The sequence below is a fragment of the Vicugna pacos genome, unplaced genomic scaffold (genome assembly GCF_048564905.1).
Source record: "Vicugna pacos unplaced genomic scaffold, VicPac4 scaffold_20, whole genome shotgun sequence".
Lineage (NCBI taxonomy): Eukaryota > Metazoa > Chordata > Mammalia > Artiodactyla > Camelidae > Vicugna > Vicugna pacos.
The window spans coordinates 41,618,985-41,632,530 of record NW_027328741.1 but is presented as its reverse complement, the minus strand read 5'-3'; the positions used below and the strand labels follow the sequence as shown (position 1 = coordinate 41,632,530).

Below are 13,546 nucleotides of genomic sequence, written 5' to 3'. Positions count from 1 at the left end.
CGGTGAGTAGTGCTGGATGACCGCCTGTGTGAGGAATAGACAGTCTTACAAACTTCATAAAACAGCTTTTAAAGCTCTTCCATCTGAGTGCACTTCGTATGGGGTCCGGTTCATGACTGGTCGCACTGAGAGGGCACATAACTGATGATGGCAGAAAGGACATGGAGGCATCAAAAAGGTCCCAGACATGTTCTGTGTTTAGAGGATGGGGCACAGAGTAATATATTTGAGCTGGTTTTTCATTGAACACTTTTGAGTATTTTCTAGGACTCCCCAATCCCCCATGGTTCCATGCAGCTGGGTGTCCCCTCAGTGCAGCTCTGTCAGCGCTTGCCCTGGGCTGACGCAGTGTCACGGGGAGCAGGACGGTCAGTGTCCCCGGCTCCTCCGAGCTCCGTCTCCTCATCCGCAGAGCCGGGTTTCTCATCCGTGTCTACTTAGTAGGATTGCTGAGAATCACACGTGATGGTTGTCAGGTGTGATTTGTGGTTGTCTCTGTGATTGGCGTATAGTCAATATTTAATAGAAACACTTGTTTTTTATTATAATTGTGGCTCCTAGATTGCAGTGGTTTTTAGTCTGCATTTATTTTTTTATATAAATTTATTCTTATTTTTAAGTAAGCACTTGTATTTATTTATTTTCATGAAGGTACTGGGGATTGAAGCCAGGAACATGTGCGTGCACAACAGGTGCTCTACAATGGAGTAATACCCACCCTCCTTGTCTGCACTTAAAAATAAATATTTCAATACACAAAATATTTCTTAAACACCATCATGGGTCCTATTTTCTGCATAGACAATTGAATACATATGCCATCTCAATAAGAATAAATGTCATAGGGACATACCTTTCTAAATCTGTTTACGTGTTTTAAAACGATCATAGCTAGTGAAAAACACGAGTCTTGGATCCACTACTTCTTAGGGTCTGCTTTGCCATCATGGGGAATTACATTCTACAGAGAAGGCTAATTGGATCTCATTGATATTTGGATGATTTTGCAATGTTCAAGGCTTTCAAAAGCTGACCGTTTTGTATTTTAAACTAACTACAAAGTTATCTTCTAGAAGTTGTAAGTCCTTAGCTTGTGAAGTGCCCAGTAATTCAGTTTGTATATGTCTGTGTCTCTGTGAACGTGTATGTGTGTGATTTCAGGAATGTAGCAATAAGTTCCATATAGCCTTCTGAAATCTTTCTCCTCCAGTTCAAGGTGTAGGTATATATTTACACAAATAAATTGATACTCTTTTGTGATTTGGCATATTGGTGGGAATAAGAGGTTCTCGTAATTGTTTCAGAAGGGTTGGGGAGCATGAGCTTAGAAAATGGGAGGAGATAGAGGCAGGGAGGTTCTTTAAACTTTGTGCAAGATGAGAAACAGTAGCTTTTCTTTTTTCTTCTAAAGCAAACTGGCACTGAATTGTAACATACTAATACTCAGAATTGCTTTTCTGATCAGAGACAAGTTCCTCAGATTTTTCAAGGCAACATGAATGATGAAATGTGTTTTAGCAGTTATCTTTAAAAGTAGTTTTATTTTTCAAGTATAAGTCTATAGACTGTTCTTTTTTTCCAGCTGTACAAGAATTTCTCATTGATCCAGGTACGTGATCAATGTGTTTAGTTTCTTTGGGTTATTTATTTTTAAGTGCTTGATTCATTCTGGTGTGAATGAATGTTTAAAATTTCTGGATTTTGATCTTTAAAACTTGCTGATTTATCAGAACTGCAAAAAACCTGATGTTTGTTCCTTGTTTGGTGGGGCAACCTATTGATTTATGTTGTCTGTTATAGAGGGAAATTCTTCCTCTAGCCTGTAGATAATTAAGTGAATGGTTTGCAGTGTGCCTTAAAAATTATTTGAATGCATTGAGCATGTTTGTCCAGTGAATTTTGGATTGAGTCATAATAATGACTTTGCTTTGATTCTGTGGCTTTTGTCCTCTCCACAAGAATTTGAATTCTCTGTTGCATTTTGTATTCGTGTTCTTAACAGGGGAAGGAATTTTGCATTTTTTACAGAGGTGGGTTTTCCTATCCCCTCTGAATTCCTTCTGTAATTGATACAGCGAAAATCTGTTATTGCAGTGCTTAATTATTTCATAAAAAATTTTTTGGCTTAATCAGAAACAATGACAAAGAATGATAATAAAAAATACGAAAACCTTCCTTCCTTTGAAGAATAGAAATGAGGTGGTCAGGCTCACACATGCTTTGTACCTGACACACTTACTCTCATGTCATTGTGTATCATGAGTCGGAGATGGAGTTGCTTCAGGTTTATAGATTTTTGTTTTAACATTTGTGTTGAATTCATTCTCTAGGCATGATGATTCCTGTTGCCTTTGTGGAAAGTGTAGATGAAGGGAAACAAATGCTTTGTTTTGTTTTCAGGAGGCCTGAGATGCTGATGAGAAAAGAGTAGAGGGTGGGCTGAGGAAAATAGTGACAGACCCTCACCTCCAGGCTGAAATTGATGAACAAAGAAATCAATTAAGTGTATTGGTATTTGACTAATAGAAGTCAGACAGCCCAGACTGTCTAGTTATGCCCAAAGGAAAGTACTGAATTCACCTGCAGAATTAGGTGCTTTACCATGTAGAAGCAGCTTAGAGCAATCAGAAAAATCAGTCTTATGATGAGATATAAAAAGAATATAATATGTTTTATTTCTGAAACTTTTCTACATTAAGTTGTGTAGAGCTAAAATTAAGTTTCAAGCACCAGGAGTTAAGAGTTTAGGTGGTTCTGTGGGATCGTTATTCAGGGATGTGTCTAGACCCTGCTGGAGTGGCCGAAGCTGGCAGGAAAAGATCCAGAGCCAGGATTTGTCATCCTAGGATGTCCTCCATAATGGTTCCATGTGGGAGCCCATGATTGAGTTAACAAGTTGTAACACATCCCAGCCGCCTGTCAACTTTAAGAAGAAAAAATGTGCTTATTAACTGCTTTAAAGCAAACACCTGTGCATCCTCACTCCTGTCTCCTTGCCATAAAAAGCAGAGACAATGCCTTGCTTGCATATTTGAGGTTATAGATAGCACACTGCTTATTGCACAGCAATGACCCAGGCCCTCAGCTATAAACGCCAGGCCTGCGTGGTGTTAGATAGTCTATTATCCCCAAAACAGGGACCAGGCTGGTCTGGTGGTCTGCTTTGTAATGAACATGTCTAAAAAATGTATCTTGTTCCCCTCAGCCCATGACTTCCCTAAAGGTAAACTAAGCCTTAGTACTCATGGTGGAGTCTACAATCTCTGTCTCATCCCTTCTTTCCCCAAGTTCCTGCCTACTATCTCACAACTGTTATTGACTTTTTACTTTGATTATACACAATAAATATGGGAGCATTTGAGAGACTCGTGGATTTGGCTCCCTAATCCCTCTCGCTTTCTTTCCTTTTTCCGCAGTCTTGAGAAATTCATTCCATGTCGGTAAGACTTCCGCCAGCCAGAACCCACAGTTCCAGGTGAGAATGATGCAGGCTTTATCCCTTCTACCCGAGGGAGAGAGAGGAGATAATTGAGATATGCTCCCCTGTGGTCCCTTCCTGCCCCAGGGCCACTCCAGTTCACCTGCAGCCTTCTGGGCTCTGCTCACAGGGCCTCTGTCCCAGGATTGACCGCAGCCTTTTATTCCCTTGTCAACATTCCCTGTGCCTTTCAGAGGTTGCTCTCTTCTCTGCAATTCAACCCTGGCAGATGTGATGGTGGTCAGCGTGCTGATGGGCAGTTACTTGGGGACTCCCAGGAGCCATGCTGATTCTCCTGAGTCATTCGGGGTTACAGAACTGTCAAGCACTGCAGGAAGCCCATTCACGTGAGTTCAACACAGCATTACATCACTTTCATTTTATTTTTGAATTTTCAGTGGAGAAATTATTTGTAGCACACTGTTCCAGATTTTAGGCCGCCTGCTTTCCTCACCACCATTTCCTTGTTGGCTCTGGTGCTTGTTTTAAGAACCAGGTTTCTTCTCTGGTCATTTGTAGCAGCTGGGCTTGCCGAATCCTTGATTTGCATTTGAAGCAGAATGCTTCTTCGTGATGTCAAACTGATTTTCCTTGTCATGTCTGAATATTTCTTGTACACTCAGCAACAGTTTCAAGTGAAATGCTCTTGTCCAATTTCGGTTAACTAATATTTGCTGATCTCCTGCTTTCATGCTGAGGGCAGTTTCTTCTTCCTGTAATAAATGTTAGCAATTTGCATTTACTATGGAAGGTACTAATCCGAGGTGCTTTTGTTCTTAACAGTTTTAATACAAATCACCCATTAAAATGTACAGCGGATTTTACTCTACGCCCAGAAATGTGCATCCCAGTCAATCTTAGAATATTTTCTTCCCCCCAACAGGAAACCCAGTACGCATAAGCAGACATTATCAACTTCCCCATCCTCCCCAAGCCCCAGGGAGCCACTCTTCTGTCTCTGTGGATTTGCCTGTGCTGAACATTTCATGCAAATCGAGTCACTTCATGTAAGTGGAACCGTCTATTTTGACTGACTTCTTTCACACTGAGTAACGTTTTCAATGTTTGTCCACGTTGTGGCCTGGGTCAGTACTCTATGCTTTGCTATTGCTGAATAATATTTCACTGTATGGCTGGGCCCCTTTGTTTACCCATTCATCACGTGATAGACATTTGGGTTGTTTCTGTTTCTTGGCTCTGAAAATTAATGGCGAAAAGTAATGGTGAATATTCCTGTAGGAGTTTTTATGTTAACATTTGTTTTCAGTTCTCTTACTTGTGTGCCCAGGAAGCAGAATTGCTGGATCATTCAGAAGCCAAATGTTCAACTCTCTGAGGACGTGCCAGGATGTTTTCCAAAGTGGTCACGCTGTGTTACATCCTCACCAGCAATGGCTGCGGGCTCCGCTTCCTCTGTGTCCTCATTAGTGCTTGTTAATCTTTTTTTGATTTTTAACCTATTGTAGTGAATGTGAAGCGGTTTCTCCTAGTTGTTTTGACTTGATTTCCTTTAGGGCTAATGTTATTGAACACCGTTTCATTGTGCTTATTGGCCATTTGTATATTTTCCTTGAAAAATATCTTTTCAGATTCTTTTTTCATTTTTTAATTGAGTTGCCTTTTTATTGTTGAGCTGTGGAATTTTTTTTTTGATACACAAATTCCTTATCAGATAAATGATTTGAAAAAATTTTCTCCTGAGCGTTGTTTTTTCACTTTCTGGATGGTGTCTTTTGAAGCAAAGTTTTAAAGTTTAATGAACTCCAATTTATCTCTGTTTTCATTTTTCCTTGTGCTTTTGGGGTAATATTTAATATCTGATGTATTTTATTAAAACTTGTATATATAAAATAACTTAATTCTTAGGACCGTTCTAGGAGATGGGTGCGGTTGTTGTCCCCAGTCTATGCATCGGAGACTGAGATGCAGAGAATTTGACTGACATATTAGTGTCAAAGCTACCCAGTGCTGTGGGAATTCAGACCCTCATGTTTTTCCCTAGCATCTGAGCTCAACACCACCATGCTCCAATCTTTCCAGGAAACGTTAATGAAAAAATCTTTACTTTTTTGATTTCTTGTTAGATTTTTTTCTTATTGGGGACCTCAAATTCTCATTTTCTTTTTGGATATCAGTGTCGATTTATTTTAGGTCTCATGTAGGGAGAAGCATTGCTATCAGTTAACTTCTTTATTACTCACTCTCCAGTGATGATTGTTGCTAGTTGATCTAATCAAGTCATGCTTAAGTCTTTCCTGCTCATGACACTAACAGCAGAGTCATGACTTATAGAATGCTCAAAGAAGAAAGTACTTGATTGATTTTATTTTGCCAACCAATCAAACCAATCAAATAAAACCCTGGTGTTGACACAGACTATAAGCCCTCCAAAATAGGGTCACTGTCTTCATTGTGTTTCATTTGTTGGGTCACAGTGTCTGGATAGTGCCTTGCTGTCCAGCAGTTTTGTGAGGATACAGTGCTCGTGAATCACTGTAAGGACAGAATTTTGACAACAGACTGTGTTGTTCATTTCACGACGGAAAAGGTAATATAGAATTACTGTTCAGATCTGTTTTAAAATTAAGCTTTGAATTTTGAGAATAGTTCAAGAAGCCATACAAAGCTCTTTTTCACTAATTTTAGATCTATCTTAGACACATTATGTTTACATAGCAGAGTAACTTATCAAGTAGATTTGACAAAAGGAGTGTTATATTGATTATTTGTTTTAGTTGAAATATTCTACCAGGGATAAAGTCATAAGTGCCCATAAATGAACAAATATATTTGTATTTAAATGCAACATGGGAGCAGACTACATATGTTTCTATATAATATATATGACTGTGTGTTTTAATCTTTCTGTCAGTGTTTTAATAGTTTTTCAGCAATTTTGTAACTTTAGAATTCTTCTAAAAAAATCACCCCCAATTCTAGTGCAGTTTGTACTGTGTATCCTGTCTTATGCATGGGATTCCACTGTCCCCTCAGTGAGGAATTTCCTCTCCTATTGTGTTAGGAGCAGAGTTAAAGGAACTGTGATTTCTAGGCCTTTACTCTCCATGTGTTTGCAGTTGGCTCTCAGTCACGATTTTCCCTTTCCAGAGTTTTCATTGTTAAATTAGAATTTCTGAAAATAACTATTAATATGTTGCATTGGTCTCCCTAGAAACTTGACGTCTTTGTGCTTTTCAGTTTTCAATTTATGAAAAATGCAAATGCACTCTTGTTTTTAAGTTGTCCTTTTTCAATAGATATTTATCTCTTAATTGATAGAATAATTTTTTCCCAATGAATGAATCAGTGTGCATGTTTTAAAGGATAACTTACTTTTTATTTTTCTTATAGTAACAGTAATATTCATTGTAGAGAATTTAGTAAATAAGGATTAACACAGTAATAACTTCACAATGGCCTCTAATCTCACCTGGAGGTACAGTTGTAAGGTTTGAAATTGAGAATTATAAGTCCTCTCAAATTTTTCTTTTTCAAGTACGTATTGGTTACTGAGATCCTCGAATTCCCATATGAATTGTAGCAGCAGATAGTCAGTTTCTGCAGAGGAGCCCGCTGGGATTGTGATCGAGACCACGTTGAATATACGGATCGCTCTGGGGAGCACTGCCATTCCAAGAGCACTTTCTTTTGATAGGGGAATGTGTGTGGAGTGTCTGTCCTGGTATTTAGGTCTTCTTTAACTTTTTTTTTCAACAATGCTTTGAGTTTACAGAGTATTATTTTACTTTAATTATCTTTGCCTTTATATTGAGGACAAGTGTGCAAGGTACCGGGATCAGAAGTGTATTTGAGCCCCGCAACTTGCTGCCACCATGGACGCTGCGCTCTTGCTTCACCCGCTGTACAATCTTGCACAGAATACGACCTCAGTAACTCTCTCTTGAATGAATGATTATATGATTGTTGGATGATGCTTGAGGGTCCTTGTGATGATTTTTTCCCCCAGCCTTTCCCCAGTTCTTAACTATGCCCTTTCTCTTCCTAAACTCCAGCCTGGGTTTCAGCCTGCCTGTGGCATTGATTTTCCTTGTCTGTGGACTCTTCCTTTCACTGGTTCCCGATAATGTTACATGTGGGCTGTGGAAACTTGCTAGATGTCAAGAAAGAGCTAATCCATTGTAGGCCAGTATTTTTAGAGTTTGTTATTGTTTTACTGATTGAAATTAAATGAGGCTGCCCCCGAGCCCTCCCGTGAGCACTTTTGACCTTCCTACAGCTGATACTGCTCTAGTTGCTGCATGTGCCCTTTCCCCAGCCTTGATTTTGTAATTGAATAAGTCACCATCACTGGAGCCCTCTCTTTAAAAGATAAAGAGAACATTTGCTCCTTTTCCCTGTTTGGGGACTTCGATGAGATGAGATCCCAGATAAAGAATGGAGCCCCACCTCTTTCTGACCCCCGCTGTTTCCGTTCCTTTCTTTAGGGGAAAAGAGTACTATTCAACAGTATAAAGATTGATTGTGAGCTAATGAGATAGACAAGACAACCGATCATTTATTAAATAACTTTTCATGATAGAAACAAATGTATTATACACACAAACAGCACACAAAGCACTGTAGTACCATGGTTACAATCGTGGGTCCGAGTTCGTGTCCTGCTCTGGAGAGACCAGTCCTGTGAGATGGAGAACTGGTAAGTCGGATTAGCCTCTCCAGAACTGGTTTTCTGTCCTGCAGAGACGGGGCTCGCTAGGCGTCCCCCCCGTAGAGGTGCTGTGGGGTGTAAATGACGCGCGTGGGCAGCCTGAGCACAGCTGCTCATTCCTCATAAGTGCAGGGTAGCATAGCTTTTGCGGTGATGGCTTTATGACCGCCCCATGTAGACTGTCAGTGCTCTGAAGGGATGCCTTGTGGTTTGGAGATGGGATTCTCACTTCTGTAAATACCCAAGTATAGTGTTATTGGGTCCTGCTGATTTCAGTCTATTCTTTAGAAAGTACATATTGTAGATATATTTTTCAAGCATGCGTGCTTTTTTTCTTTTACTATTTAAAGTTCTACCCTCTCATCTCTTGGTGTTACTTTTCATGGAATCCAGGAAACAGTCCTAAGCTACCTGCCTCTTCACACTTTTCCGTGGTGGTTTCCTTCCCTGATTAGAAGAGGGTTTTGCATAGGAAATTTTATTTGTTCCCCCTTTCTTGGAGTCTCTCTCTCTGTCTGCCCATCTCTCACCTCTCAATCTGTCCATTTCTCAACCCACTGCTTCTTCTGACATGTTCCAAAACGCATTTCAGGTAGCTTACAGAAGAACAGATACCAAATAAACAGGTGAGAAAATGGGGCCCAGTTCAGACAGTGAGGCTAGGAGGCGAGCCTGTGTGAGGGTTGCAGGCGTGAGACACATGCCTCTGCCATGTGACTTATAAGATCGACAGCAGCAGTGTGCTTCAAGCTCCCAGCAGACACAGGGAAGCAGGATTTGAGGGAGATGCTTACTGGCTGTGAAATAAATAAGTGACTTAGGAGAAGCCCAGCCTTTCCAGCTACTAAGGCTTAGGAGAATATTTTGAGTGTCTTCCAAAATCAGAGTATGGCATCTTTTCTTTTTTCAGAGTTCTATGTATAGTTGGTTACATTCTATACCTGGAAATTTCTCCAAAACTGCTTCCCACGTGAGTCCCATGGCTTGGGAATTGGGTGGTTCTGCTCATTGATGGGGGTTGGCCAGAAACAGAAAATGAGAGCCTCAAAGGGGCCTGGGATTTGTCAGTTATGTTTTGTCAGTGCTGTAGGGTTCAAGAAATGCTTTCACCATTTCTCTCCATCTGAGGCGGCAGCGTGCTCTCTTACCAGCATCAGGAGCTCAGGGCCACGGGATGGTGGGGGCTGACTGCACTGCCGTCAAGACAGCTGAGCTAGTCACTGCAGGTGTGGTTCTTTTACATACTGCATTTCATGTTCTTTACTAGAATGTTTCAACAGGGAGTTAATTAACTGAGTTAATTAACATTTAATAAATATGATCTTTGTTGAAAAGACAGTTATAGGCAGAATATAAGCTGTGAAGTCTTTAAAAACGGTTTCATTACTGAAATTTCATTTGGGGAGATACACGGTTTATCTTATATATGGCTCTCTTTTAAAGTAACAAAGAAACAAGACAGAAAAGGCAGAGGATGATTTCTGTTCTTCCTCTCGGCTTGCAGGTTCCCTCACCCCCAGGAGCATCAATCAAGACACCAGCACTGACACTGGCCGTGCTCAGAACTGCCTCAGCCCTGAAGACACTGCTGACAAATAGAAGGGGGGCACGCCCTGTTACAGCAGGTGCTCTCACTTTGTGGGTCCTTATGTAACTGCGTGGTGTTAATCAGGATCGCCCGTCCTACATTGTGTGATGCTGCTGCTTTGTCTCCTAGTTACTTGTTTCTCTAAGTATTCTTGTATTATTCTCCAATGCATAGTACTACACACCTAAAAATGCTTTTTTCAGATGAAAAGGAATGTGCATTTAAAATAATAACTCTGAAAAATGGGGCAAAAGAGGCTATCCTTGTCCCGCTATTCAAAGATAATAATTAACACGTTAACATATATTTTCATCAGTGTGGATCACCTCTGTCATAAAAAACCAGAGAGCACTCTGTGACTGTTTACTGTGTGGACACCTCCATTTTCCATTCGGCTTTTTATATGTTTTTCTACAATATTCTATCTCCTCTGGCATGATTTTTGATGACCAGTATAGCATTCTGTCTTGTGGAGGCATTGTCCATTTTACTTCGGACTTAAATAAACTTTTAAATTCCAAGTATAATTAACTGAAATACTGAAAAGAGAACTGTGGTGGTACAGGAAGGCCCTACCTCCCTTCCCCTTATTTCCGAAGAGTAAAAACTGTTGAAAATTTGATATATATGTTTCATGACCTTTATGCCTATGACATACATATATACACACATATGAGAATTCCATGTATACGTGTGTGTATATATGCTTTATTTAAAAATGAGACCATACTATATGTTTTTCTGCAGCTCGCTTTAATCACTCAGGTGTATATCATAGACGTCCTCCCACTCCAGACTCACACGGTCCTTTCAGATAGAGTGGAGGGGTCTCCTGATTTGCGGGTGTGGTCTCTTTCCCACGCACACCTTTGGTGAGAGAATGCTGTGGACAAAGCCCTGGACCACGGCGAAACGCCGGCTCCCTCATTGCTCGCAGCTCGTCGTGATTTACCGCATCATTGTCTTGATGGTGGATAGTTAAGTTTTCTCCATTTTCCACTGTCAGAAAGGATATTTGACTGGCATCCTTCTTGTACAGATATTCCTGTGATCTTTTATGAGTATTCCTTTAGTTAAGGCTTCTGGAAATTTAGTCCCTGGATGTGACATTTACATTCATCACAGACTCCATTCAAGTAACTCTAGAAATTCCTTCCATAGGGGAATGAAAAGATGCACAATTACTTATGTAACCAATTCTCTATTGCTGGATATGATTTCACTTCAGTTTTTCTTCCCACCATTGTAAACAGTGCTGTGTAAATGCCCTGATGGGTACATCTTTTTGGACTAAATTTGTTTTTTCCTAAAGGAAACGATTCCTAGAAGTGGTGTTGAGTCAGTGTGTACGTACGTTTTTCAGAGTTTACATATCCATTGACATGTCGTCCTCTGAAAATGTCGCTCATGGTTTCTTCTCCCACAGATGGACACTAGATAGAATATCTTTTAAAAATATTTGCCAATATGATGAGCAAAAGTGCTTTTTCATTGTTTTAGTTTGCATTTGATGACCAGTGAGGTATTGAGCATTTTTCACTCATTAGCCATTTGACTTTTTTAAAATGAATGATTCCTTTTATCCTTTGCACACATTTAAGTGGGGGAGCTTCTTGTTGCTTTGTGACAGCTCATTGTATGTTATGAACATTAACTTCTTGTCTTCAACAACATGTATCACAGAGCTTTTTCTTGTCATTTCTTGCCTTTCATTTTGTTTAGGAGGATTTTAATTTTGGTAGTGTCTCAAAATATTCTTATGATAATAAATGTATTCCTTATGTGTTTTATCTTTGAAATTATTCTTAAAAATAATTTCTTATACTGGAATAAATCTCCTCTGTAGGTTTTTTTTAATCTCTAAGATGGAGATGATAATAGTACTTGTTAATGTAAGGGTAAGTTGAGTTAATAAGAGCAAAGTGTTGTATTTGCTGTTATTAGTACTTTTTTATATTTACATCACTGTCTGTAAATTATCTTGTGGTCCTTATGAGAGGAATAGTATTTATTCTTTCTAGGTGATTGTCTGATTGTCTCAGGACAATTACTGAAGTCATACTTTTCTCTTTGATTTGAAATCCCACCTTTACAAAATACTTATGTACACTAGAGTCTCTTTTTGAGCTCATGGTTCCCTTCTGTCAATCTGCCTTTCTTACTCCAGCACCATAACTTACATATTGTAAAAATTTATTTAATAATTGGCAGTCTGAATTTTTTTTCATTCTTTTCTTCCATCCCAAATTTTCTTGTCTAGTATTATGATTTTATTATTCCTGAAGAATTCCAAAATATTTTGTTCAAGTTAAAAAAAAATCAGATTGGAGTTGTCATGGGAGTTTTCAGTAAGTTTTGAATTATTCTGATGAGAACTTACATCTTTACAAAACTGCTTTCCTCCATGCAATTTGTTGATGTCTCTACATTCTCACCTCTTACTTTACCCCTCAGTACAGCCCTGAAGTTTCTCCATTTAGAACATGGGCATTATTTTTTAACTTATTCCAGATTATTGTTTATGTTTTTGTCAATTTTGTAAGTGAAAATTTTTTGCTATTATATTTTTAAACGCTTAAAACTGAAATTTAGAAAGGAAGATTCGGTTTGTAAATACTCACTTTGTAATTTGTCATTTAAAATTGTAAGTATTAAGTAGTTGTTCCAGAATCCTTTCTTTTTTGTTTTTAAAAATTTGTGTCGAAGATTCTCAAAATGTTCATAGCTAAGTAGTATAGGTGGGGAGACAGATGGAGAGAGGTAGTGTGGCTCATGTACAAACTGTGAGCAGTTTCATGGCTGCCTTTAGGCTGGAGAAACCACAGAAGAGCCCAGGTTAGACAAGGAATGGCTTTGTATGCACTTGAAAGCCAGCTTTCCTGCCTGTATGGTGAAGCCTGGTGGGCGTGGCAGGTAGATGATCAAGGTCTGATCAAGGTCATTTGCTGCACAGAGCGCTGTGTCTGTGAGAAATGGTGACCATTGCCATGGCAAATGCTTGGTGCCAGGAACAATGCAGGGGAGCTGGGGAGCCTGTGTTAAGGATTTTCCAGCCCTGGGAGTGGGAAGATCAGACTCTGCATTCAGATCTGAGTTTGAATTAATCCTCTTTAGTTTACTGGACCTCTGACTTTTGTCAAGTTATGCATCCTGTTTGAACTCCTGCTTTGTTGTCTCTCAAAACAGAAGAATTACAGCCTGCTGCTAGAGTGTTTGATCAGGGTAAATGATTTGTGTCTATAAGATGCCACGTACAGTCACAAGCTCAGTGAGCAATGAGCTGTCCCCTCTTCTCCTGCAACTCAGTGCTCGATAAGTCATCAGCAGAAAGCGAGTCCCTAATTTGTATGTGGTGCAAGGAAGAACAAAACTAACGTCTTGCCTTTCCCTGGCAGTATTCTTACTTCTTTGCTTCATGTACCTCTTTCCTCCTTCACTCTCCCCTTTCACCTCCTCCACCAAGAGCCCGAGACTCTCTCAGAACACTAGATTCAAATTATTTAAATGTTGGCTCATTCCCATGAAATGACAGTGACTTAAAAAAACTGTACACATCCCAGAATTCATTGTATTTGATTTACACACACACACACGTGCACACACACACACATCAGGCTACCTCCCATTTGCTGAGGGAGAAGGGCCACTTTTTCTGAGTTTTCATTTACTCAGCGTGAGAGCAGTCTCTTAAGCAGAATTTCACCTGGCTTCGTGCATGGTTTTTTAAATTGGATTTCTGCTTTTTGTCCATAAAAATATTCTCCTATTAGAAGACAGGAAGTGGAGACATAGATATTCTGCTGAGATATTG

The 13,546-nt window shown here is 39.6% G+C and overlaps 1 protein-coding gene across 1 annotated transcript in view; it reads left to right on the top strand.

Moving 5' to 3' along the window:
• Positions 1–10,592, top strand: part of LOC140693985 (uncharacterized) — a 34,036-nt gene extending 23,444 nt beyond the window's left edge. The window contains exons 4-9 of the mRNA XM_072957485.1: positions 3,708–3,825; positions 4,362–4,485; positions 9,058–9,117; positions 9,283–9,373; positions 9,652–9,772; positions 10,483–10,592. Coding sequence (XP_072813586.1) covers positions 3,708–3,825; positions 4,362–4,485; positions 9,058–9,117; positions 9,283–9,373; positions 9,652–9,746 — 488 coding nt within the window. The 3' untranslated portion in view covers positions 9,747–9,772; positions 10,483–10,592. The remainder of the gene's footprint in view (positions 1–3,707; positions 3,826–4,361; positions 4,486–9,057; positions 9,118–9,282; positions 9,374–9,651; positions 9,773–10,482) is intronic.
• The last annotated feature ends 2,954 nt before the right edge of the window (positions 10,593–13,546 follow it).